This window comes from Megalobrama amblycephala, linkage group LG8 (assembly GCF_018812025.1).
Source record: "Megalobrama amblycephala isolate DHTTF-2021 linkage group LG8, ASM1881202v1, whole genome shotgun sequence".
NCBI classification, from domain to species: domain Eukaryota; kingdom Metazoa; phylum Chordata; class Actinopteri; order Cypriniformes; family Xenocyprididae; genus Megalobrama; species Megalobrama amblycephala.
Window position 1 is genome coordinate 4613589 of NC_063051.1, and position 23693 is coordinate 4637281.

A 23693-nucleotide genomic window follows, 5' to 3' on the forward strand; every position below is an offset into this window, starting at 1 on the left:
CTGCAGTGAAACTAATTTTGACCTTCAACTGTTTGGTGCCCATTGAAGTCTACTATAAGGAGAATAATCCTGGAATGTTTTCATTAAAAACTTTAATTTCTTTTTGACTGAAGAAAGAAAGACATGGACATCTTGGATGACATGGGGGTGAGTAAATTATCAGGAAAAGTTTATTTAAAAGTGAACTAATCCTTTAATGAATGAAATGTTCAAGGTGTATGAATACATTTTGGTTTGACTGTATAATTATATACAGAACACCACGAGGCATCAATGATAATTTTTATTTTGCCTCTAGATGCTGTATAATGTAGGGCTGCCCCCTAATAGTCAACTAACCATTAGTCAACGAGAAGAGGCTTAGTCGACCAAAGTATTATTAGTCGCAGGAAAAACATTTCACAGGAAGTGGCAAAGTCACGCCGTCTGTGACAGACACATCGTTAATAGCTGGTCTATGTGGTAATTACAGCACATCAGGCAGGACATCCAAACGCTCGCCTATCATTCATCAACCTCAAGTATGGCTTATCATCTGAAACATGCAAGTAGTAGCAACTTTACATGGCCACTGGCTTTGCCGTTAACCTAGAAAAATGCGCGCTATTCAAGTGTTTGTGCGGAGTATAAAAGCTAAATAGTAGCACGCTTACTGCATGACAGCTAAAATGGACACGCCAGAGTGATTACTTGCACTTAAAATACTCCATCAACTTCACCACTGCAGCCGAAAATACAGAAAACACTAGTTTATCAATTAATTATTAAATGACAGCGCACCCTTCTCAGCTGCTCTTGCAATGGACCAACCCCAAAAAACTATTGGTATGGAATGGTAATCGGTGGTATCGGTTTTAACAAGGTAATCGATTGTATCGATTACCTCATTACACCAGTAGGTGGCAGCAAGTGACTGTTAAAAATATGTATTTGTCATTGAATCATTCATTGAAGAGATTCGTTCAAAAACGCTGATTCATCTAGTAATGAATCAAGCAAAGTATTTATAAGGGAGTCATTGAATCATTCATTCAAAATGATTTTTTTTTTTAAATAATTCTTTCAAATTAATGAAACACTTTTAAATAGACTGCAGCAAATAGGCTTTCCAACTAATGTAAATCAAAATTTACATAGTATAATAGTAGTAAATTTATATCACCCGTCCCGCAAATTGCGCAATCACAACTACTGTCCTCTAACAGAGCAATAACCAGGTGGTCACCCTAATGTGTATCAGTATTAGATCAGTGCATTCATTTAATAGACAGAGCCGTAGATCACGGATAAGCCACGCAATATCGCGTTCAATATCGATATGTATCGCCGTCGATATTGAACGCGATATTGCGTGGCTTATCAGTGATCTACGGCTCTGTCTATTAAATGCCGCTCCATTTGAAAGCAGGTGATGGCGATTTAGCGGTAATCAGGGAACCGGCTTTACTGAAGAAATGCGCGTGACACATCGCCCAGCCCTAATTCAGTCTTAAAGTGACAGCAACCTAATTTATCTGCTGCCATCGGTGCCATTAATGTTAATCAAACAATCTCATTGCCCTTGACTGAATCACTTTTGTAACTTTAATAAGAATAAATGTATATTTCATTTACACAGTGAAGACTATGCAGTGTTTTTTGAACATTTGATTACTTTTTACAATTTATGTAGTATTTTTATAGACCTATCTACTGCTAGAGGTTTTTCAGGTAGGTCTATTTCATTTGAATCTTTGTTCTAATGTAGTTTTTTGTCCTATTGCTTGTAATTAGTTTCTTTGTTCCTAATTTATCACTAACTGTTTACTTTTCTTCAGTGAGCATGAGTTATTTTTTATTTTATTTTATTTTATAACTACTAATGTTAGTTAGGCTAGCATTTGTTTTTGTGGTATTAAAATTGGTGATGAGATTTATGAAATTTCAATGGTATCAAAACTTTTTAATCAATAACCATCTTGCTAAATATATATTATCGTGGAATAAAATTACTCATATCATGATATTAGATTTTAGTCATAGCACCCACCCCTAACTATTTTATAAAAAATACTTTTGGGCATATAAAAATAATAAAATATAATAAACATAAAATAAATAAAATGCATCTAATTCATTCATTTTTATGAGTAAAATTCTGAACTACTGGGTAAACCAGTCCAGCAGAAAATAAATCATTATTAAGCCTTAACTCTTGCATATTACAGCAGATTAGAAATCACAGAAGAAACGAAAACTACTGTATGCAGTTTTTGCATGCTGCAGCTTTTCCGGCTGTTTCTTTTTGAACTCAGTTATAAATATCAACGCCAATTTTTGCAAAAAAAAATGGCTGGAAAGAATTCTTGCAGATTATGCATGACATAAATGTCAACAAATGTAGTGATTCAAATTCCTGGAAAGAGCAGCCTCTATATTGCTTAAGGATTCTCTGTAAAATTCAGAAATCCAGGCATTGGCTGCTGCTCTTCAGCTCTTCGGGGCCAGATCAGTGAGAAACTGATCCAACGAGCTGATCCCGGCTCAGCTGTCAACTTCACAGCTGGCATAAAGGGACTTGTGAGTGTCACACCATTTCAACATTTAATCCAGCCTCTAATCCGATCCATTTGGATTTACAATCCAATAAAAGGACACCCAGGATGACTATGGCTATAAGTCAACAATTTCAACGTAACAAATCAGTGACCTTCTCTTACTGTACATAACGCCTTGATCACTAAAGCACTGTTCATTGAATTTCAGTACATTGTATATTTGGACACAACTGAATAAATTTAAGTTTTATATTATCTTAAAAACATTTGATATAACGCCTCAAGCTTATATTCTTGAACTTAGTTTATCAGATAAATATAAGTTATGCTGAACATAAAAATTAATGCATTAGTTTGGTATGAAAAAGCAGCTGTAAAATGTCCAGGATAAATAGAAACACCTTTAATACCATTTTTAAAAAAGTACCACAGGTGACACCTCAGAATCTAGACAAGGGTGGCAACTTTGATGATTCTTATTCTTATACTTCCAATAGTGATTTTTTTTATAGTTTTAATGCTTTTACTATTATTCTAAGATTTAAATAATAAATGTTCAACCTTATGACTACTAGCTTTAGAAAGAAAGAAAGAAAGAAAGAAAGAAAGAAAGAAAGAAAGAAAGAAAGAAAGAAAGAAAGAAAGAAAGCCCATCTACACCCAAATTCACTGGGTGAGATATTTAAAAAGAAAAAGAGTGACAACTTCCAGTCCACTTGTATCATTTTTAACTGCTGCAAGTACTCAAATGATAAAGTACCTGGATTCCTCAGTATGACTTTGAGGTGACAACAAGCAGCTATAATTAACAACTTATTGCCGCACATTGACAGCGTCCAGAGTTGCCATAGCAACAAGAACCTGGCTGCATCCTCACCCTAAGCCATCCAGCAACTGGCCAGCGGCCTGCCTTTCCAGCCAGGCAACCCAGCATGAAAGCCACACGCTAAAGAGGGACAACAGCTGCCCGAACACACAGCAAGACACGGGACGCAGCAACCTCTATCCCACGTTATGATTCAGACATCACAACTTCACACATTATTCGGTGAGGTGTCTTTAACCTCTATGATTCTAAGATTACGGTTCATTTAAGTACACTTTACCTCAGTGAAGTAAGATGTTAATAACCTTTCTGTGCCGTAACCACCACACACATCTGACTCATCATGATCTTTTGCACGATTGCGAGTAAACCTGAAAATACTAGCTCTAGAATGCAAAATTTGCTCGCTTTTCCTGTAATACCATGACGGAGTAAGATTACGCACCAATCTATTTTTGGAATCTGAAAAGGTATATATGGGGGAAAAAATACAGCATGGAGGCGTAAGATTTTTATTTTTTTACGACAGGTACTTGGTGAGTACGGTAGTGCGCTCCAATCATAAAACGGGTGAGAGGCTCTACTGCCGTTGAGCGTCAAGGCCTAAAAAGTTGTATAGAAAAGTTCAGCCACTGCTTTTAATCCTGGGTCAGTCTGCGTTTGCAGAGGTCCATTTCTGCATAAGTGAGCACACAAACTCCAGTGCCTGTTCAAACAGTTTCTCTCTCTCTCTCTCCCTCCTTCTCTTTGTCTCTCCCTCTCAGGCAGCTCATGACAACGGCCCAGCAGCAGCACTGTTTGATCTCCACTGTTTTCCTTAATCTGGGTTGTCAAGGTTCGCTTGTTGGAGGCTGTTTACTTTACTTCTCCTACAAAAAAAGCATTCTTTTTTTTTTCTTTTTTCATCTTCTCCTTCCCTCAGACAATGACTAATCCAAAGAACTGAGCCTTACCAACGCTGGGTGTTAAAGCTGCTGCTGCTGCTGCTTCCTATTTTAAAGTGCGATTTGAAAAGACGTTTAAAAGTTATGTTTATGACAATCAATGAGAAAACAAATGATATTGGTAAATAATACAATTAATGATTAGTCATTTTAGTTTATACCCTTTTAATTACACCCATAGTAATAAGAATAGTAATAATATACATACACAAACAAATGCAAAAAGCAACATTCCTAATTCCTTTCCACTTTCAAAATAAAAAAGTGATTTAAATCTGGATCCAATTAATATGTATATATGTGCAAATACTAGAAATAAAGTATAAAATATGTAAAATAATTAATATGATTATGTACATTTTTTTAATTTGTGAATGTTTAAAAAAAGTTTTTTAAATATACATGTAAAAAAAAAAGAGAGAGATAAATAAAACAATAGTGGGACCAATGTGAAGAATATTTCATGCTAATTATAAATAAAAAGTTAAATTGACATTTTACTAAAAGAAAAGAGCAACTTTTATTGTGTTGAAGTGCAAGACAACTGCATAACAATTTAAAAGTTTCTTTCCTCCACTTTTGCTAGACTTTTATTAAGTGGCCTAATTGTATTTATCCACCGGTTATGTGGTTCACATTCAGAAAGTACGAGCTACAAGGTCCATTTATCTCTTGACACTTGTTACAACAGTCATGTTGAAAACCAATTTCACTCGAGCTGCACTTCGGCTGTGTCTCAATTTCAAACCCTGACACTTGACAGCATTTATGGAACTGACGCGTTCGAACGTTCAAACCCCATATGACGCTCAAAAATGCCGTCTAGCTAGGCAGCTCACTAGGTTTTGAAACACAGCCTGCTCTTGCTGAACGCTTAACTCTGAAAGCTTCTGCTCTCAACTCCATAACCCAACCGGATGATAAGACTGAGCTGAACTTTTTAATGCACGGAAAAACTGTCGCGATATTATCAACAGTTTTCGTTAGCACTGATAATGTCATATTTATCTCCAAACGAAGAGATGCACCAGTAGAAGTTTGTTTGTGGTTGAGGGAACACGTGGGGAAAAGTCCCCTATACAACACTGTACACCGAAAGAAATCTCGGCTCGCAAACTTTTACGCCGTCGATAGCAACGCTTCGCGATTTCAATACATAGTTTTTACGCATCACGTCACACCAGAGCTGTCACACATATGTAGCGATACAATGTTGTTTCCACAAACAAAAACGAACAGCGTAACTTGCTAGCTACAGAGCTAACTTCTGAAAAAGTACTTAATGGCTACAAATAAAATGCTTCGCCAGGACAGCAGTTATTATACACGCGAACAATAATGTCGTTTGTTAATTTTCTCTTTACCCCATTAAAAACAATAAGGCAACAATTAAGATAACAAAGACAAACTGTGTCCATAATATGCCCTGAAATATTGCAGAATGCTGGAGGTGAATGAACTTACCGAGGTTTGACAGGGACGAGATAGACGCGGAAATTTGTGCACGATAACAATTTCAAGTCTTCACGCGATCTTGTATACCATGAGCGCGTGCTATAAAACGCACTGTAAATAACCAACAAATATATCACTCCGCCAGCGGTACTAACTTCAGCTGCAAACACTGTACTGGGAGCAACGCCGCCGTTTCGAGCACGTTTTACGCCGCCTTTCTACACGGAGCTGCTTCGGATGTTATTACAGTTTATTGCGCCTTCCACACACACAAAAAAGAGAGAGAATCGCGGATTTGGATATTGTTATTTTTTGATGTTCTACGCCCGTGACGTCACATCCACCTGCTGGGTAAACAACATTCATTGCAGATCTTTGCGCTGCAAAACAAAAGTGTCAAAAAGTCACAGATACGTGGGTTACATAGGAGATAGGGGATCCATTCTGTGCCAGTCGACGTAGCCTAATTCTAACAAATTTGCTTAGTTTGGTAGTTGTAACTGATGTAAATACAGAATTTCTCTCTTCTTTTCCTCGAAATTGTCCAGTGAAGCAAGACCAGGTGGGGGGTGAAGGTTCAGGAGAAGGACAACCCATAAGAAGGGAAGTGCAGAGAGTGTGGGGATTTAATAGTCTAAATATCAGCATACTTCAGTAGAGCCTATTAACTACTCAGATTTAGGCGTAACTAAATTCACATAATATTATAATATTTTACAATATTCACTTTAGTGTTCTGGAACTGATAAATAAGAATAGCTGACACATGTAAGACATCACAATTTTACATTAAATTGTATTTACACGCATAAGGGTAAATTGTTTATTATAAATGGTAACTGCAACTCCATATAGGCTAATATATTCTCACAAGTATTTCATATCAGCTACCCACAGATACATTTCAAGAGGAATCCCATAAGGTTATTTTCAAGTAAAATCATAAGCAGTGAACAGAGTTATTGTAGGTGTGAAGTAAACCTATAATATGTGTATATATATAATTTAAAAAAATATATATATTTATATAATTATTGATTAATGTTTATTATTATATCCATTGAGGGTGAGCAGCATTAATGTAAGGTCTTGGAATAAGGGAGAGGTCTGACTGTCCTTGATCAAGGACTGAAATTCACAGTTAATTGTGAAAGAGTGCATCTTTATGGGCCCAAGTTGATGTGTTTCACGGATATAGAGCGCCACCCACTGGACTATTGCGTCTCCTTGCCTGGAGACAGCTGAATTTATTGAGTTTTGTCATAAAATAAATGCAATGCATAAAAATAGGGAAACAATGTTTGCTAAAGATATAAAGAATTTTAATAGTTATAGTGAAAGTCATAACAGTTCATTTCAATTAATTAACAGTGGAACAATTAACAATTAAATAACAGATTCTTTCAGTCAACAAATTAATTTGTATAAACCTGTGTAGGCTAATCATAGAATAATTGATCCAGTGAATTATATTAAGCAATCTCTAACTTTTTTTGTACTCTCAAATTCTGAGAGTCACATGACAAGCCAACTATGGCAATGTTTAAAATAGTGTTATTTTAGTTTGTTTGTTTTATTATAGTTTATATTATTTTATATTATTATATTTTTTTGTTTACATGTTAATTTTAGTATAATTTTTAGTAATGTTATGTGCTTTTGTCAATTTATTCGTTTTTGTTTCATATGTATATATATATATATATATATATATATATATATATATATATATATATATATATATATATATATATTAGGTTTAATTTATTTTTATTTCAGTTTAGTTTTGATTTATTTCCATTTAATAATTTTTGTGGTTCAACTTCAGTCCTATTTCAGTTTATTGCCAAGCCAACATTTCTAATTTTTGTTTAGTTTAAGTTTTCACCTAATATTTATATTTTATTTTAATTCAGCTTTATTTCAATTAACAGAAATGTTTTTAATAGTTTTAGTTAACGATTATATAATATGTACACTAAAAAATGCTGGGTTGTTTCAACCCAAAATAAGGTTAAATATGGACAAACCCAACCGTTGGGTTGAAATTTTAATTAAAAAATTTAATGAAATTGTTGGGTTTTTCCATTTTTTACCCAAATTTAGGTTGAAACAACCCAGCATTTTTTAGAGTGTACATATCACAGCTACATTTATGCCTTTATTTCTCAGATAAGTTTTAAAATCTTTTTTATTAAATCTTTTTTATTTCTTGTCAAAAATTCTCCAAAAATGGTACCTCCATAAACACCGTTTTGACATTTGCAGAGCACAAGGAGAGGCATTACAATGCTTTGTCCCTGGACATATTACTAACGGTATGAAATCTAATGTCAAGGGGCGTCACTGGCCTATATTCTTATCCAGAAAAACTGCACGCCTACAGGCATGAGACGGATACATCCATCACAGACACACCCTTCATCGAGATATACTCCATTTTGACTTATTTTTCTACTTTGTGTCCACTGCCAGTAACCAAGAATACTTTCCAGGAAGAGACAGACATCTTCTGGAGTATATAAAAAACACATTAAAAGTTAAAGAAGATTAAAAAATAAATAAAAAAATGGTAACACTTAATGTTTCAGTAGTTAACATTAGTTAACTACATTATGCATTATTACATGCATTATTACTATTATTATGCATTACTATGCATTATTTTTATAAAAAAGATGAACAAATACTGTAACAAATATATTGCTCATTGTTAGTTCATGTTAATTAATACATTAATTAATGTTAATAAATGAGACCTTATTGTAAAGTGTTACCACATAATGTTTTCGAAAGAATTCTCTTATGTTCACCAAAGCTGCATTTATATAATCAAAAATACAGTAAAAAATGTAATATTGTGAAATATTATTACAAATGAAAAGTTTTCTATTTTAATATTTTAAAATGTAAGTTATTCCTGTGATCAAAACAGAATTTTCAGCATCATTACTCCAGTCTTCAGTGTCACATGATCCTTCAGAAATCATTCTAATATGATGATTTGGTGCTCCAGAAACATTTCTTATTATTATCATCTATGTTGAAAACAGTTGTGCAGCTTAATATTTTTAATAAATGTTTCTTGAGCAGCAAATCAGCATATCAGAATGATTATATTAGAATATATATAAAAATATGTTCAAACCAGTGTGCACATGAAACAGGAAATACATCTAAGCCTCTTCCTTTTCACTTTTTTAATGATTATCCAAATTATCCAAAATATACATTTTATAGATATTGTTGTATAAAAAAGTTAATTTCATTAACTTAATATTAGTACAGTCTGCCATGAATTGACTGTCACTATTAATGATGACACAACAGTATAAAATAGCACAGATTACATTGTTTTTGCACACTTTTATCATCTGACTATGAAATGTTTTATAGAGAATGAGTCTATGTGAATTTCTCTAACATTTTGTCTTATTTCCAAAATTAGACTGCAATAAATAGAGCATTCCCTGTTGAGGTCATAAGAGGTCACCACTATAATAAAACACAACTTTAATACATATTCCAGACGTTTCCGGAAAAATCCAGGCTGTTTTCTCAAGACTGACATGTTGTAGTGTGTTTCCCAAAAAGAAAAGAAAAGTAATCTTGTTTGGATGGTATTGACATGATGTAGATCTGGTATGACTGATGCCCCGTGGATTTGGTCTTGTTGTGATAAAGTGGCACTCTAAAACAAATTAATTGAGGATTACTATTCGTTATGTAACATCTTCTCAATATGCACTCATGCTCAAAAAGGGAGTAATTAGAGTTGTGTTAATTAGGTAATTAAGCAAATGAAACGAGAGGACTCTGTTCTTCTTAAGGCTCAAAAGCGATATCCGTCCCTGCAGCTGAAATCACACGGAGACACAAAGGAACAATAGCTGATATTTGCCTATTGTATAAAAAAACAAAGAGCCCTTTATCTCATTCTGACATGACACAGGTGGCACAATTTCACATATTTTCCCTACTGACCTTTGAACAATAAGATGACTTTATTATTATTATCTATACCTAATAAGAATGCAGAGCACAAAAGAACATTCCTGTTAGCATACTAAGTAAGTTAATGGCAATGAAAACATCGAAAATAATCAAAAATACACTTAAAATCTAATTGAAAGTATCTCTCAATCATTTTGCCATTTAATGGAATAGTTGTTTATGGGATGCCTCAGTAAGAGAATTATCATTTAAAGGGATAGTTCACCCAAAAATGAAAATTCTGTCATCATTTACTCACCCTCAAGTTGTTCCAAACCTGAATTCATTTCTTTCTTCTGTTGAACATAAATTATGATACTTGAAGAATGTTGTTTCTGGTCCCCATTGACTGCCATAGTATAGAAACAAAATACTATGGAAGTCAATGGGGACCAAAAACTGTGTTGTTACTGACATTCCTCAAAATATCTTCTTTTGTGTTCAGCACAAGAAAGAAATTAATACAGGTTTGGATCAACTTGACTTTGAGTAAATGATGACAGAATTTTCATTTTTAGGTGAACTATCCCTTTAACACCCCAAAAAGACAGTTGTACTATACCAGCAACAAACATCAAATAGTTATATAAGGGGGGAAGTGTGTTTTTATACTGTAGCCCAATATTTAATTAATTAGATTACATTAGATTAGATTAAATATAGCATATCACACTGCTGCCACTGTTATGACATGTTGTGTGAACTGCCTAAAGATGTGTCATGTTCATTACGACAAAGACCACAAGGTGGAGCCAAAATCAGCACACACAAAAAAAAACAAACCAGTGACGACAGCAGCGACAGAAAACATACAACCACATAATGACAAAGTTTAACTCTGTCTTTGTTGTTATTGGTGTTTTGTAAATGTGCTCACATACACGTAGCCTATCATTTGTGACTGAATCCTTTCATTTATTCACTAATCCCCATCTTCTGCTGAGACTGACTTCACTTCAATTAACTTTGGAGTCTCAAAGACTTCAATGCTGTCTGATAAAATATAATAATAATAACAGCAATTCCAAAATGAACTTCTTTACCATTTAAAGGTGCAGTAAGCGATTTCTGAGAAACACTAGCGCCACAACACACTTGTAGCCAATCAGCAGTAAGGGGCGTGTCCACTCATGATGGGGGAGGAAAGAGAGTGAGCAAGAGGGAGATTTGAAGAAAGACTGTAGAAAGACGGATGGCTGAGAGACATTACAAAAGAGAAAGGTCAGGAGAGTATCACTGGAAAAAGAAGGGTTATGATCAGGCAAGAGCTTTAGGACCCGCGTTAAAATTAGACAAGCTTTCCAGCGCTGGAGAGACTTAAAAACGGTGAAAACGGTTTCAGTTTGAAATAAGGAAAAACACAGTGCAGAAAAGTACAATGAAACAAAAGCAGATATTTTGAATAATATGGGAAACCAGTTGATGGGCCCAATTGACTTCCATAGTTTATTTCCATACTATGGGTCCCATCAACTGTTTGGTTATCCGTATTCTTTAAAATATCTTCTTTTGTGTTTGTTAGAAGAAAGAAATGAATTCAGGTTTGGAACAACTTGAGGGTGAGTAAATAATAACAGAATTTTCATTTTTGGGTGAATTATCCCTTCAAAGCTTTTTTAATAATAGGTTTTATGAAGACTAGAAAATGTCATTAAGCGTAAAGTACAAATTAAATTGTTTTTGTGTATTAAAGCGGAACTCAATAAGATTTGCGAAGCTCCCCCTACAGGTTCCTTCAGTGAATCACACTGTCGTAAATACTCCAAGCGCAGCTCTGGACTACAACGACTACAACGCTCACCAGCGCAGTAGTTTTGCAAATACAGTACAAGAAATCTCGATGGAGGTGGGTAATTTTCGAAATTGTCTTATAAAGTCTTAATATATACATTGTTTTAAAGCATTTTGTCACTCTCGCGTGAACGTGAACATGAGGCGAGATTGTGTCGGGTCGGCGCAGCTCAACTTGCAAGTGCTGTTTTCTGGCGTAGACGTGCCAGAGGGGGTTAGTGCACGCCTCAAACACACCACTACAAGTCAATTAACCATCGTAAGGACTTAGAAAACTATTTATGAAGGTAAAAAAGTTACTTAGTTCTGGTTTAACTGTACTGTGAGATAATTTGATCTAACTTAATATCAAACTTAAGACACAAAGTTGGTAGATCAGTCCAAGGCAAAAAGAAAAAAGAAAAAGTGAATTGCTGATGCTTGTCATGCTTCATGTGAACCAGAAAGCAGGTTATTAGGTTATCTTTATAAATTAGTTCAATATTTGTATTTAATAGCGGCATCCAAAGAAGGCACTTTATGCTTTTACAGTGCCCCAAAAAGCACACTTAAGCCAATTAATTTATGAATTTAATTCCATTAGTTGAAATTTCAGACCAAGTGGCATCTGCAAGCATAACACAAGGTTTTCTCAGAACTAACTTCCCTTTTTGGAGTCGTTTTGCAGTTGCTATTTAAAAAAAAAAAAAAAAGTGAATTTAGTGAATGCATGACATTTAATGGCTGTTACTACCAACAGTTTGTTTGATTTGTGCTGCTAAATGTAGTGCTACATAATTAACATAAGTACTCATTTTAAACAAGCACGCAGAACAAAACAGCTTTAAAAACAGTGTTTATTAAGAACTTCTTTTGAGATACTAAATGTTAACAAACCAGCACTGGTGTTAAGGGAACATTTCAGGTACAATCAGAAAAAAACAACAACAAAAAAAACTGGGCCTTGCACCTTTATGTCAGTCCAGCAGGAAACTGGACTATACCATTGTGGTCAGAAAGAAAGGCCTCTCATTCACCTGCTCGCATATTTACAATAGTTATGATGTTTAATTACTGTTGATCAATTTGTTTGGGTATGTATTTGTCTTTCATTGCTGTTTTGCCTTTTCACTTCAAGACCAGGATTAATGTTTTGTTTAGAAGCATAGATCATTTTCTCCCTTTCTTCATAAATTGCAAATTACCCCAGGATTCTTGTTTCTTTCATTTACTTTTTTTTTAATTCATTAAAGTATGAAGTCATTTAGCCGCTAAAATAAACCCAGCTGTAGTTCAGTGCATGAACTGGACATTTTCCACATTTGACAACAGAAAGTGTCTAAATATTTCCTTATTTACTGTGAACAATAAAAATATATTGTTTTATATATGTATTTATTGGCAAATGTTTTGCTTTAAAAGTGTGCTTGTGGTGTCTTTACAAGAAATGTCACTTGGTTTAATATTTTTTTATCTAATGCAGTGACTTTTTAAGTGTCTAAATTCTTTTTTAGGGTCACTTTATTAACAGGACTGCCATGCATTACATATATATAAATTAAGATTGGGTTAAACCCAGGTGTAGTTCATTGCATGAACTTTTCCCACTAATTTTGACAACAAAAAGTGTCTAAATATTTTCCATATTCATTTTGAACAATATTTATATTGTTTTATTATTTAAACCAAACAAAATGTCTTTTGGGAAAATGATTTACACTAAAGGAGTGCTTATTTAGTCTGTCTTTACAATAAATTATTTAATATTTTTTTTTATCTAATGCAATGACTTTTTAAATGTCCAAATACTTTTTGGGGTCACTTTATGTTAACAGGATTTCTATGTATTATGATATATTTTATGCCACTACACTGTGTGTAGACATTCTGCAAATACCGAAACAGTTGGAATTTTGCTTAATTGCAAGACAATATCTAAACACTAGAGGACGCTATTCATCACAAAACTGACTGGTGCTGCTTCTCTCCTAGAACTGAAAGTACAGGCACACGCATTGCCCTGGACATTTGTTTTATATATTTCCTGTCTCATGTCACCGTGTGACTTCAGAGGTTTTCTTTCTATTACTGTTCTCGGGTTTAGTGACTTTATCAAGTGAACAGCGCGCTGATTGACAGGTATCAATCATGATAACACTTCAGCACCACGGACAGCGCTCCGCTTACCTTAAACGACACCAGACCAGACCAACTGCATCAACTGCCACCACAGACTGTGTTAAGACTGATGTAGTGCCGATGTAAATACTGTACTAGGCGTACATCCACTAAATTTTACCATGGGATCCGTGTTAAAAGTAATTGCAAAAATTGCTTAAGTCAAAATAGTTCTAGTTTGAATGTGATTTTTAAAAAAATGTTGAATTAATTATTTGATATTTGTTGAATTAATAAAATGAAAACAACAGCCCTTCTCAGATAGCGATACATTTTAATCGTTAACTGTCTGTTTCATGAGATCCAGCTGCTGGTCTCTAGTGTAAAAGCTAACCTTTTTATTGATATCAATCTGTAGCAAACTATTTTTAGTAGGCCTATTGCAAAAACATATTTTTTTAGTATTGCTATAGATAACAAATAATTGTATGTTATTTAGAAAGTATACATCTATTTAACTGTTGCCGAAGTCATCGAGCTAACAGCTGATTGGCCAGCGTTAGCGAACGTTCCAAGATGACGTGGTCCTTCAGTGTAGACAGCCTCAAGCCGTTGCGGCGCGACGCGTCGCGAGGCGTCATCGGCCGCTTCCAGTGTAGACTCGGTGACAGAATCGCACCACTCTCCAGACGGACCCACCGTTGCTGTCACCGGAGGTTCCCATTATACTCCCCCCTTCACCTCCCCCCCAAAACAAGAACGCACTAGACAAGACGACTACGTGCTCCGCCGCGATCTCCACAATAGACTGGATGCGTCCGTAAATATGCTGTTATTTATTCAAGAATAATATTTCGATGAAGCGTCTTGGGTTGTTTTCGGCCTGCACGACCGCGATTTTCAGATCGTAGGATCCGTGTTTATTAGGGTGTCTTTTCTTCGACAAAGAATGGATTACCCAGCATCTGCTTTGAAGAATGAAGAATCGTGAACAAAACGATGTCTTGGATCTCCAAACGGCTAGAGGTATGGTCATATAAAAGACTCGACTGATTGGTAACGGCTGATATTTTGTACATCAAATTGGGGGACCAGGACTGCTTAATGTCGGATTACAAAGCCCAGGCTGGGTTGTGCTTGCACAGATGGCGAACACAAGTGATCCAGGGGGAAGCAACCCCTCGCTCCAGAATTATGCCATCACTGCGTCTGCGGTCAAACTGGCGTCTTTGGGGCTCATCACCTGCATCAGCCTGCTCGGGAATACCGTGCTCTCCGTGCTGGTGCTGAAAGACAGCTCGCTCCACAAGGCTCCATATTACTTCCTCCTCGACCTGTGCGTGGCAGACATCATCCGCTCGGCTGTGTGCTTCCCGTTCGTGATGATCTCCATCAACAGCGGCTCCGTATGGAGCTACAGCATCATCAGCTGCAAGATCATCGCGTTCATGGCCGTCTTGTTCTGCTTCCACATCGCCTTTCTCCTGTTCTGCGTCAGCGTAACGCGCTATATGGCCATCGCGCACCACCGGTTCTACTCCAAACGCATGACGCTATGGACATGCGTCGCGGTGATATGTATGGTGTGGACGCTTTCAGTCGCCATGGCATTTCCACCCGTCTTCGACGTCGGGACCTACAAATTTATCCGCGAGGAAGAGCAGTGCATATTCGAGCACAGATACGTGAAAGCCAACGACACGCTGGGCTTCATGCTCATGCTGGCTGTGATTGTGGCCACGACGCACGTCGTCTATGTCAAAATGCTGTGTTTTGTTTACGACCACCGTAAAATGAAACCCGCGCAGCTGGTTCCGGCTATCAGTCAGAACTGGACCTTTCACGGACCTGGCGCGACGGGCCAGGCCGCTGCCAACTGGATCGCGGGGTTTGGACGCGGTCCGACGCCGCCGACGTTAGTGGGCATCAGACAAGCAGCGCACAACGCCAACCGGAGGCTGCTCGTGCTGGACGAGTTCAAGATGGAGAAACGGATAGGAAAGATGTATTACATGATAACGCTGGCGTTTCTGCTGTTCTGGGCGCCCTACATTGTCTCGTGCTACATCCGGGTGTTTGTGAAGGGAAACGCGCTTCCTCAGGTGTACCTGACCGCGGCCGTGTGGTTGACGTTCGCCCAAGCGGGGGCGAATCCCATCATATGTTTCATATTCAATAAGGAGTTGAGAATGAGATTCCGAGCCTGTTTGCCGTGTTGCCTGACTACACAAACACCCATGGAGCCCTACTGTGTGATTTGAAGGGTTCTATTCACTTGTTTTCACCGGTTCTGCCTGCTTGTCAACATAACCTTACGAAAATTTACCATGGTTTTGTCATAGTAAAACTGTTTTTTTTTTTTTTTTTTTTTGGCGTATAGCCACAACAAAACCATATTTAAACTATGGTTTTTGTAGCAAAGCCATGGTTAGTTCGTGGTTATCATGGAATAACGCTAAGAACCATGTTTTATTCGTAGTAAAACCATGGTTAATTTAGTAAGAGACAATGGCCTCAAAAAGTAGAAGAGACTGGGGAGTGTTTATTCTCTATATTTGGATTAGAATATCCCCATATTTGTCGTCTTCTTCCTAAACAGTATAAATTCATGTCGAGTATAAAGAGTGCTGCTTTAACAAGCCATTCTTCTAATGGGGATGGGTGTAACATTAATAGAAATAATGTATGTTTTAACTTTTGTGCATTACTTTCTTGTGGTAGGCCTAATCAGCCACCCCCATCACTAACTGCCAAATCCATTTCAATACAAAAAGGGAAACATAATTGAAATATTTTGAAAACATAATACATTTCACATAAATGACTCTTCTGTCATTTAACATCCATGATCAATTTGTAATGCAGAAATTGTTTTGCCTTAAATAGGGATTTCACCCTGTAGCTCATTTCTGATTGGTTAAACTCACTCTCTGTTAAAACACTCCCCAATCTCCCCTATAATGTGCTTTCTTTTTTTCTTTTTTTTAAATGAATGCCACTTGATATTTTGTTATCTAATGCAATGACATGTCCTGATACTTTTTGTGGCCACTGTAGCATGTGATCTTTCCTTTCAGTAAGAGGTGAAAAAGACCAACATTGCATATCAGAAGATCCATATCCACATTTATGCAATCCACATATCGATGTAAATAATGTAAAAAGATGAATTATTTATATTCTGGAGCTCTTTATAACTGATATGTAATATATTTGCTATGAATTTTTGTGTGAACAAAATGGCCAGTGGCTTTTTACAATCACATGGACTAAATGTGAATAAACCAAGTCCCTCTCACAGTCCCTTTCAATACTGGAAAATTGTTTTCAGTGGACACGAGCGAATTTGGCTGAAGGGTCAGTGTTGAGGAGACCATGATTTGTATTTTAATTAAAATAAATGATTATAAATGTATAAACTGTGTTGGTGTGCTAAAGCAATACATGATTCAAATGTGAGGACAAGTGCAAGTGCAAGCGAAGGCATTAAAAAAAGGGGATTTTGTTGCCATGTCAGACTAAACTGATTCTGAAAAACATGTGGTTTTTGTACATATTGTGCTAAGCCTCCATCTCATTAGATGTTGTGAGGAAAAACCCCAGCCGTAATGTGATGTTTCAGACACACTCATCCAGGGAGAAATTTTTGGCTGCGTTTCCATCCCCCACCCTTCCTACAGACAGTTATATAATACAGAGCCCTTTTTTCCTGAACCTCCCCTCAGCACAACTCCAGCGCTACATTTGTGTGATCTGGTGCGTTGCACTGACAGAATGAATGCAGGCCACTGGAGATGTGAAATAAGATTATTTATCTTCAATAAATGTAAACAGTGCATCCTGGATAGTTGCTTTATACATACAAGCAGGAAATACCTGAAAAGGGGGAAATATTTCTGTTTAAAACAGAGATCAGAAAGAGACAAGGCTTTAAACACCACAGTTATTGAAGGTGACGTGTTGCCCTTAATATTTAGGTTAGCAGTAAACCAAAAAGTTTTTTTCTTCTATGGTTTATTCTTACATTTTTACATTGCATTCACCCAATCCTGAGTATGTAGTTACTTTCATGCCTTAAAAGTATTCTAAGAGGGAAAAACATCAATTTACCAGGATAATTTAAAGGTATAGTGCACCAAAAAAATGACACCCTCATGTTGTTTCAAACCTGTATGAATTTCTTTCTTCTTTGATAAATGTCTCACTGTGTACATATATGTTTTGGATCCAAATGACTTTCAAAATATCTTCTTTTGTGTTTCACAGAAGGATAAAAGTCATACAGGTTTGAAATGACATGAGAGTGAGTCATTTTTTTGCGGGGGCACTATCCCTTTAAATTTTCCCTCTTATATTCATTCTGATCATCCTTACATGAAAATGTCATTGAGAAACTCAAACTGCTTATTTCACGAAGAGAAACTGCATTATTGACTTATATTGTGATCATTCTACTTGGCAATATAATGAAAAGCTCCATCAGCTAATTGGAGTGTTTTATTTAAACGGCCTTTGCCATCCATGGAAGGCCCAGAGGAGAGATGGAAATAGGCCACAATCTGCTGAGCTGTTAACACAACCATATTATATATGAACAAACTGTTTTTAGAGCAGTTTCGGTCTTTCTTGCTTCAGTTCCTGCTGCCATGCTGATCAGAATGGTGGCTGCAGCGCCCAAGGGAAAACATATAGACCAAGGCACTTGCTTTATTAAAAAAGCATTTCTATTCGCTCTGCATTCCCGCCTTGTGTATAGATGCACCACGCATCTTGCCTTCTTTTTGGCCTCCTTCCATCTAGTGCATTAAAACAGCAGTTATAGTCTGATGGAAACACATACTTGAAAAGAAGGCCATGAATATTTTATCCATGCAACAGCATTCTCTCCAACTTCTGAATGCGACGTACAGTTTGTTTTGTTTAAGCAATTGGACCTTCATGGTTCTTCAAAAGGGAAAGTCTATTTAAAACTTACAGAAGAGTTTGTATATTTGTTCTTTAAGTGCATCTGTTATTTAACAATGACACAACAGTGTTCTAGCTCCAGCACTCTCAATGTTCTTCAGTGCTGCGAAGGAGAGTAAATAAAGTGACAGTGACCCTTTTCCCAGGACACTTTCTTCACTATGACGCACTGAAGTGAGGAATACTAGAGTAAGCATTTTAAGAATAGTACTGTCACAGTGCTTTGACACATCCTCTAAGCCCAAACAGTAATCTACACAAAATGCCACAGAGTATTTGGATACTAGAGTTATTTTAAATAGAGCTATTTGTGATAGCAGGAATTAAATCATAGATATTCATTGTTCATTGATTTGCATTATATTCACTATGAAATGGCAAGTCCAAAGCATCCAACAAAAAATTACAAAATAGTACCACAGTAGTTTTCCATTTTCTTTTGAACATGTTCCATACTAATACCATGAAGTACCTTGGAGTATCATGTAAATACTATGCTAAATAGATATGGTAATCATTTAGTACCATGGTATTTATGAAAGTACAATTATGAACACTCTTAAAAGTCCCCCTATTATGCTATGTTAAAGGTTCCTAAAGGTTCCTTGTTTTGGAGGTCTCTACAATAGGTTTACATGCATCCAAGGTCAAAAAACACTTGAATTTTCTCATAATATACATTGCACATCCTCTCATTTCTCAAAGAGTCTGAAAACAGTTAAAACCCCTCTAAACCCCTTCTTTCCGCAAGCCTGCTCTGCTCTGATTGGTTCAAATGCCCAGTCTGTTGTGATTGGTCTACCACCATTTAGAGTGCACGATGTTGGAAACGAAACACCCATTACCATATATGAATTTCAGCTCTGGAGGCGCCCTCAGCGCTTATATACCACAGTATTTAGGTTTTCATCCAAACGTGAAGCGAAAAGCAAAACAAAACAAAAAAAACAAATACGAATTAGGTGCGTTTGCATCAAGTTGTTCGAGCGGATGGAGGTGGTGTTGGTAACCTAGTAACAAACAGTAAATAAAACAGTGACCAAGTGTTCGTGAAGGGCTTGCCTTAACACTTATAAATAAGAAAAAACTATAAAAGTGAACTCTTCTCAACTTTATTAAGCGTCACACACATGTGAGAGGACAACCCGCGACATGAGATGCGCATGAGCCTTGCATATCTACAGCAAGCCCCAAAGGGAAAGTGCATTGCGCACACACATATACAAGGAGCTCTAGTACATCCAGAATTAATGCATCATAACTGAATCAAACATAAATGTATAACATATACATGTAACACCATCAGCGGAAACAGCCGATTAGTCACGTGGGTTTAATATTCGCTAAGTCAGAATTTATTCAGCAAATGCATTTCCATCTCCCATTTTTCGCATTAACCCTTTTTTGCACAGGTCAAAACCCACCTCAAGCAAGCGTACATTTTTTTCACAAAATTGTCCATTTCCATGACTCATTTCTGATGCGATACTTCAAAATGCGCAAACAAACAAGGTGATGGAAACATAGCTAGTGATACGAACAGTAACAATGGCGTCGGTTTTTCCCATATCAATTTTAGCGTGAGAATTGCATGAAGTGCTTTGAATGAAGTGCATGCAAAGTTGATTAATAGCGCTGAAAGCAGCGTCTTCTTGACATGCCGACAACACAAACCCAACACAGGCCCTTTCAGGCCTCAGCTACAACTACACTGTTTGAGCGTGGGTCAAAGACATTATTCACGGGCAGCCAATGAAGACCGTAGGCTGGCATTATGCAATATGTTTTTATATTGTTACATAGGAATGTAACAGGAAGTGAGACTGGAATTGTTGACGTCTCATTTCGGCAGTTCAGAATCGATTATTTCTTTTAGGAGACAATAACTTTATTTGTCATGGACTTTGACCTTTAAAACTTTGCAGACCTTTTACATTCACAAACAGCTATATACTATAACACTACATGAAAGATAATATTTGAAAAAGTATAATAGGGGAACTCTAAAAATAAAGGATGAAATAGAAGAACCATTTTTGGTTCTTCAAAGACCCTTTCAGCAAAGAGTTAAATAACAATTTTATTTTCTTACTATGAAGAACATTTTAGTAATCTAAAGAAACCTATTCCATGGATGTTAAAGTTCCTCCGTGGAACCGTCAATGCCAATAAAGAACCTTCGTTTTTTTAAGAATGTATGATTACATTGGATGAGTGTATGAGTACATTGGAACCGTCAAATGTCGATGATGTTACATTATCACAAATATAAAACTATGGTTCAGTAAGAAATTGAATGATTGTGCTTTAGTCCTTGACTAATGAACTGTCAAAGAGTTGACGCATACTGCGCTGATAACCACAAACATGTTTGCCATGCCTCTATGCTAAACTTGATGTAGCATTTATCTTGGTGTCAAGTTCAAATAGGTATTACAATCTCTAATTCAAGACTTCAGTAGCCCACTTCTCATTTTTTTCCTTTGAAGATGTAGTAAAGAAGCAGAATTTGAGACAGCTAGGCAATATATTATAGCTGAGAATAGAACAAATAAAAACACTGATAAAAAAATTAACCTGATTTCTCACTTTCCTAGCATTACTGCACACTGGTTTCTGTAAGAACCACAGGTAAAAGCAAAATTAATAGAAGAAATTAGCTTTATACTATCTTAGTGTATAATATTTTAAGCATGAGAAGAATTTTTAGGTCATATTTTCCATTTTTTTGCCAATATTGTTTGCAATTTATGACCTCATTTGTTAATTTATTATAATTTACTTTCTATTATTTTTCATGAAGATTAAATTAATTCAATAAAATAAATAGATCTAAAACACTTCTGCAACTATACATTTTATACAAACATTAGCATGATATACAGGCAAACATTTTCATCACAGGTATTGATCCTGGAAAGGAAATGGCGGGAGACATTTGGACTTGCCATCAGCTGTGGTGATGCAGGCTAGGTTGGGCAGACATGGACATGTATGATGGAGTCTCTTCCCAAAAAAAGGCACCTAAGTAGAAATGAAAGATTAAAAAACACAGAAACGTACAGAAATCATAACAAACGTTAGGAGGAAAGTGAAAAAATAAACCTTGTGGCTCATTGGATGACAGTCTTCTCCCATCTGACCCATTGGGATGCACATTCGCAGGTTCCGGATCCACAGGCTGACTGCACAACACATGCCACCTCCACACTGAGAGTCCTTCTCACATGCCTGCACATACACACAGATCTTAGGGCTCTTTCTCATTATAAACACATCAACATTTCCACTTTTGACTCTAGTAAGCAAACATATCAGCGATGAAATGTTCATGAGTGTCCACCTCATGCACCATACAATGCATTTTTAAAGCTATGTATAGTGAGCATGAGCCCAAAAAGGTGGCATAGGATTTTCTCTTGTGGATCCAAGCTACTGATTTGCCCTGACAGGCCGTGTAGGATGATGGTCTCAGTGTGTTCGAAAATGCCAAGCCTCCATCTCCATTAGGCCTGGGGTGTTCTGACAGCACTCTCACATATTTTGGGAGCACTGTAGGCTTTACTGTCCTGACAGGTGTGGAGGAAATGCATTTGAGCATCCCAACACATTCATGTCAAACAGCAAGGCATCTCTGCTGACCCTAGAAATGCTCTGTTTTTAAACTTTGCAGTGTTAAGGAACAACTTTATGCATATGTGAATATATTCATTGTAGTGTTAAATGTATTGTTTTATTATTTCTTCATATTATTTAATTGTGTCTGCACTACAATCTGGAAACATGCCATGTTAAATGTGAAACAGAGCTTTGATTGGTTGATTAATTCTAAATGACAGTCATCAGCTATACCCATAATGCCAATCTATGAGTTAATGGCAATTAATGGCTTTTAGAAAACAGATTTTGGTCAAATATGTGTTAATAAAGGTTATCTAGACAGTCAAGATATTAACAAAAAATGTTTAGTACCTTTTATGAAATCAACTGTCATGCATTTTTTGCTTTTCTATTGATATATTATGACCAGTAAATCCTCTTTTTACAATTAACATGGTAAAACTTTTGTAAGATTGAGGCTTGATGACAATGAATGACTCGACTACTTTTAATAAGTTAACATAACATAAAAAAGAGCATTATGAATTTTTTAAACATTTTTTTTCAATGCATCCTCAGTCTTTAGTATTGTCCCTGAACCAGATACAAATCAAAAGCAAACAAATAAATAAGGAAATATCTAAATATATATATAATGTTTTTGTATATGATTTATTTATTATTTTATGTTTACTGTTATGTGAATCTGCTTATTCAGGACAGTACTAAATAAAAAAACAACATGCAATTTTTATGATCTTTTTATGAAAATTATTAGCATTTTCTTGCATATTCTGGGGTATGCATACTTATAAACAGAACATACTCTTTCTCTCTATATGTATATATAGACACACATACTGTACATGAATAATATAAACAGAACTATCTATCTATCTATCTAGACACATACATGAAAAATACACACAAATCTCCCCTCAGTTTCACTCCAATAATAGTTCTACACTACAGATATTAAATATACTGTAATTTGTTCTACATAATCAAATGAAAAAGGGTCTACCACAAAACTTACACATAAATGGCACTTAAAATGTATAGATGCAGTAAATCATCAAAAATAAATACCTCAAATGAAATGTATAATTCAATCATTCAATCAAATTTGACATTCAAACAGATCAGTGATTTCCAAACAATGTTACTATTAGGATTGATTAAACTAAACGAAATTATTTATTGTTCTATAGTGTTCTACAGTGTTCAATCCACTTAACCAGACTGGCCCTGAAAGTAGTAAGGGTCACTCACCCCGGTGATGACTGCAGTCGAACCATGAGACACTAGCAACAGGCAGAGAAAGAAAGAAATGTTGGATGTCATGGTCTTCAAACGCTGTTGTCACAGGTTTCTCTCCCCTGGGGAGGGGGGTCTGAGCACTACAAACACACACACACACAAAAAAAAAAAGACTAAAGTTTTGTCTTTCTTCAGGTGCCAATGTCCAACAGATACAAAGGGTTG

At 36.1% G+C, this 23693-nt stretch overlaps 3 protein-coding genes across 16 annotated transcripts in view; 1 reads left to right on the plus strand and 2 right to left on the minus strand.

Annotated features, from left to right (window-relative positions):
• Nucleotides 1-6065, minus strand: part of foxp1b (forkhead box P1b) — a 205058-nt gene extending 198993 nt beyond the window's left edge. For 6 of the 10 annotated variants that reach the window (XM_048198843.1, XM_048198836.1, XM_048198834.1 and 3 more), the window contains exon 1: nucleotides 5772-6061. The gene's annotated coding sequence lies outside the window, so the exon portion shown is untranslated. Of the gene's footprint in view, nucleotides 1-5771 lie in introns of all 10 variants that reach the window. The other 4 variants (XM_048198842.1, XM_048198838.1, XM_048198839.1 and 1 more) reach the window with 2 other exon arrangements.
• A 6283-nt stretch (nucleotides 6066-12348) lies between these two features.
• gpr27 (G protein-coupled receptor 27) lies at nucleotides 12349-17397 on the plus strand. The gene has a single exon (XM_048198851.1). It carries the CDS (start codon nucleotides 14789-14791, stop codon nucleotides 15902-15904), a length of 1116 nt encoding a protein of 371 aa, XP_048054808.1. The 5' UTR covers nucleotides 12349-14788; the 3' UTR covers nucleotides 15905-17397.
• A 2311-nt stretch (nucleotides 17398-19708) lies between these two features.
• The window catches only part of prok2 (prokineticin 2), a 42016-nt gene continuing 38031 nt past the window's right edge, over nucleotides 19709-23693 (minus strand). For all 5 annotated transcript variants that reach the window (XM_048198854.1, XM_048198855.1, XM_048198852.1 and 2 more), the window contains 3 exons: nucleotides 23481-23608; nucleotides 21714-21839; nucleotides 19709-21632 (listed from right to left, as the gene is read on the minus strand). In XM_048198854.1, the coding sequence (XP_048054811.1) occupies nucleotides 21507-21632; nucleotides 21714-21839; nucleotides 23481-23552 (324 nt within the window). In that variant the 5' untranslated portion in view covers nucleotides 23553-23608 and the 3' untranslated portion in view covers nucleotides 19709-21506. The remainder of the gene's footprint in view (nucleotides 21633-21713; nucleotides 21840-23480; nucleotides 23609-23693) is intronic.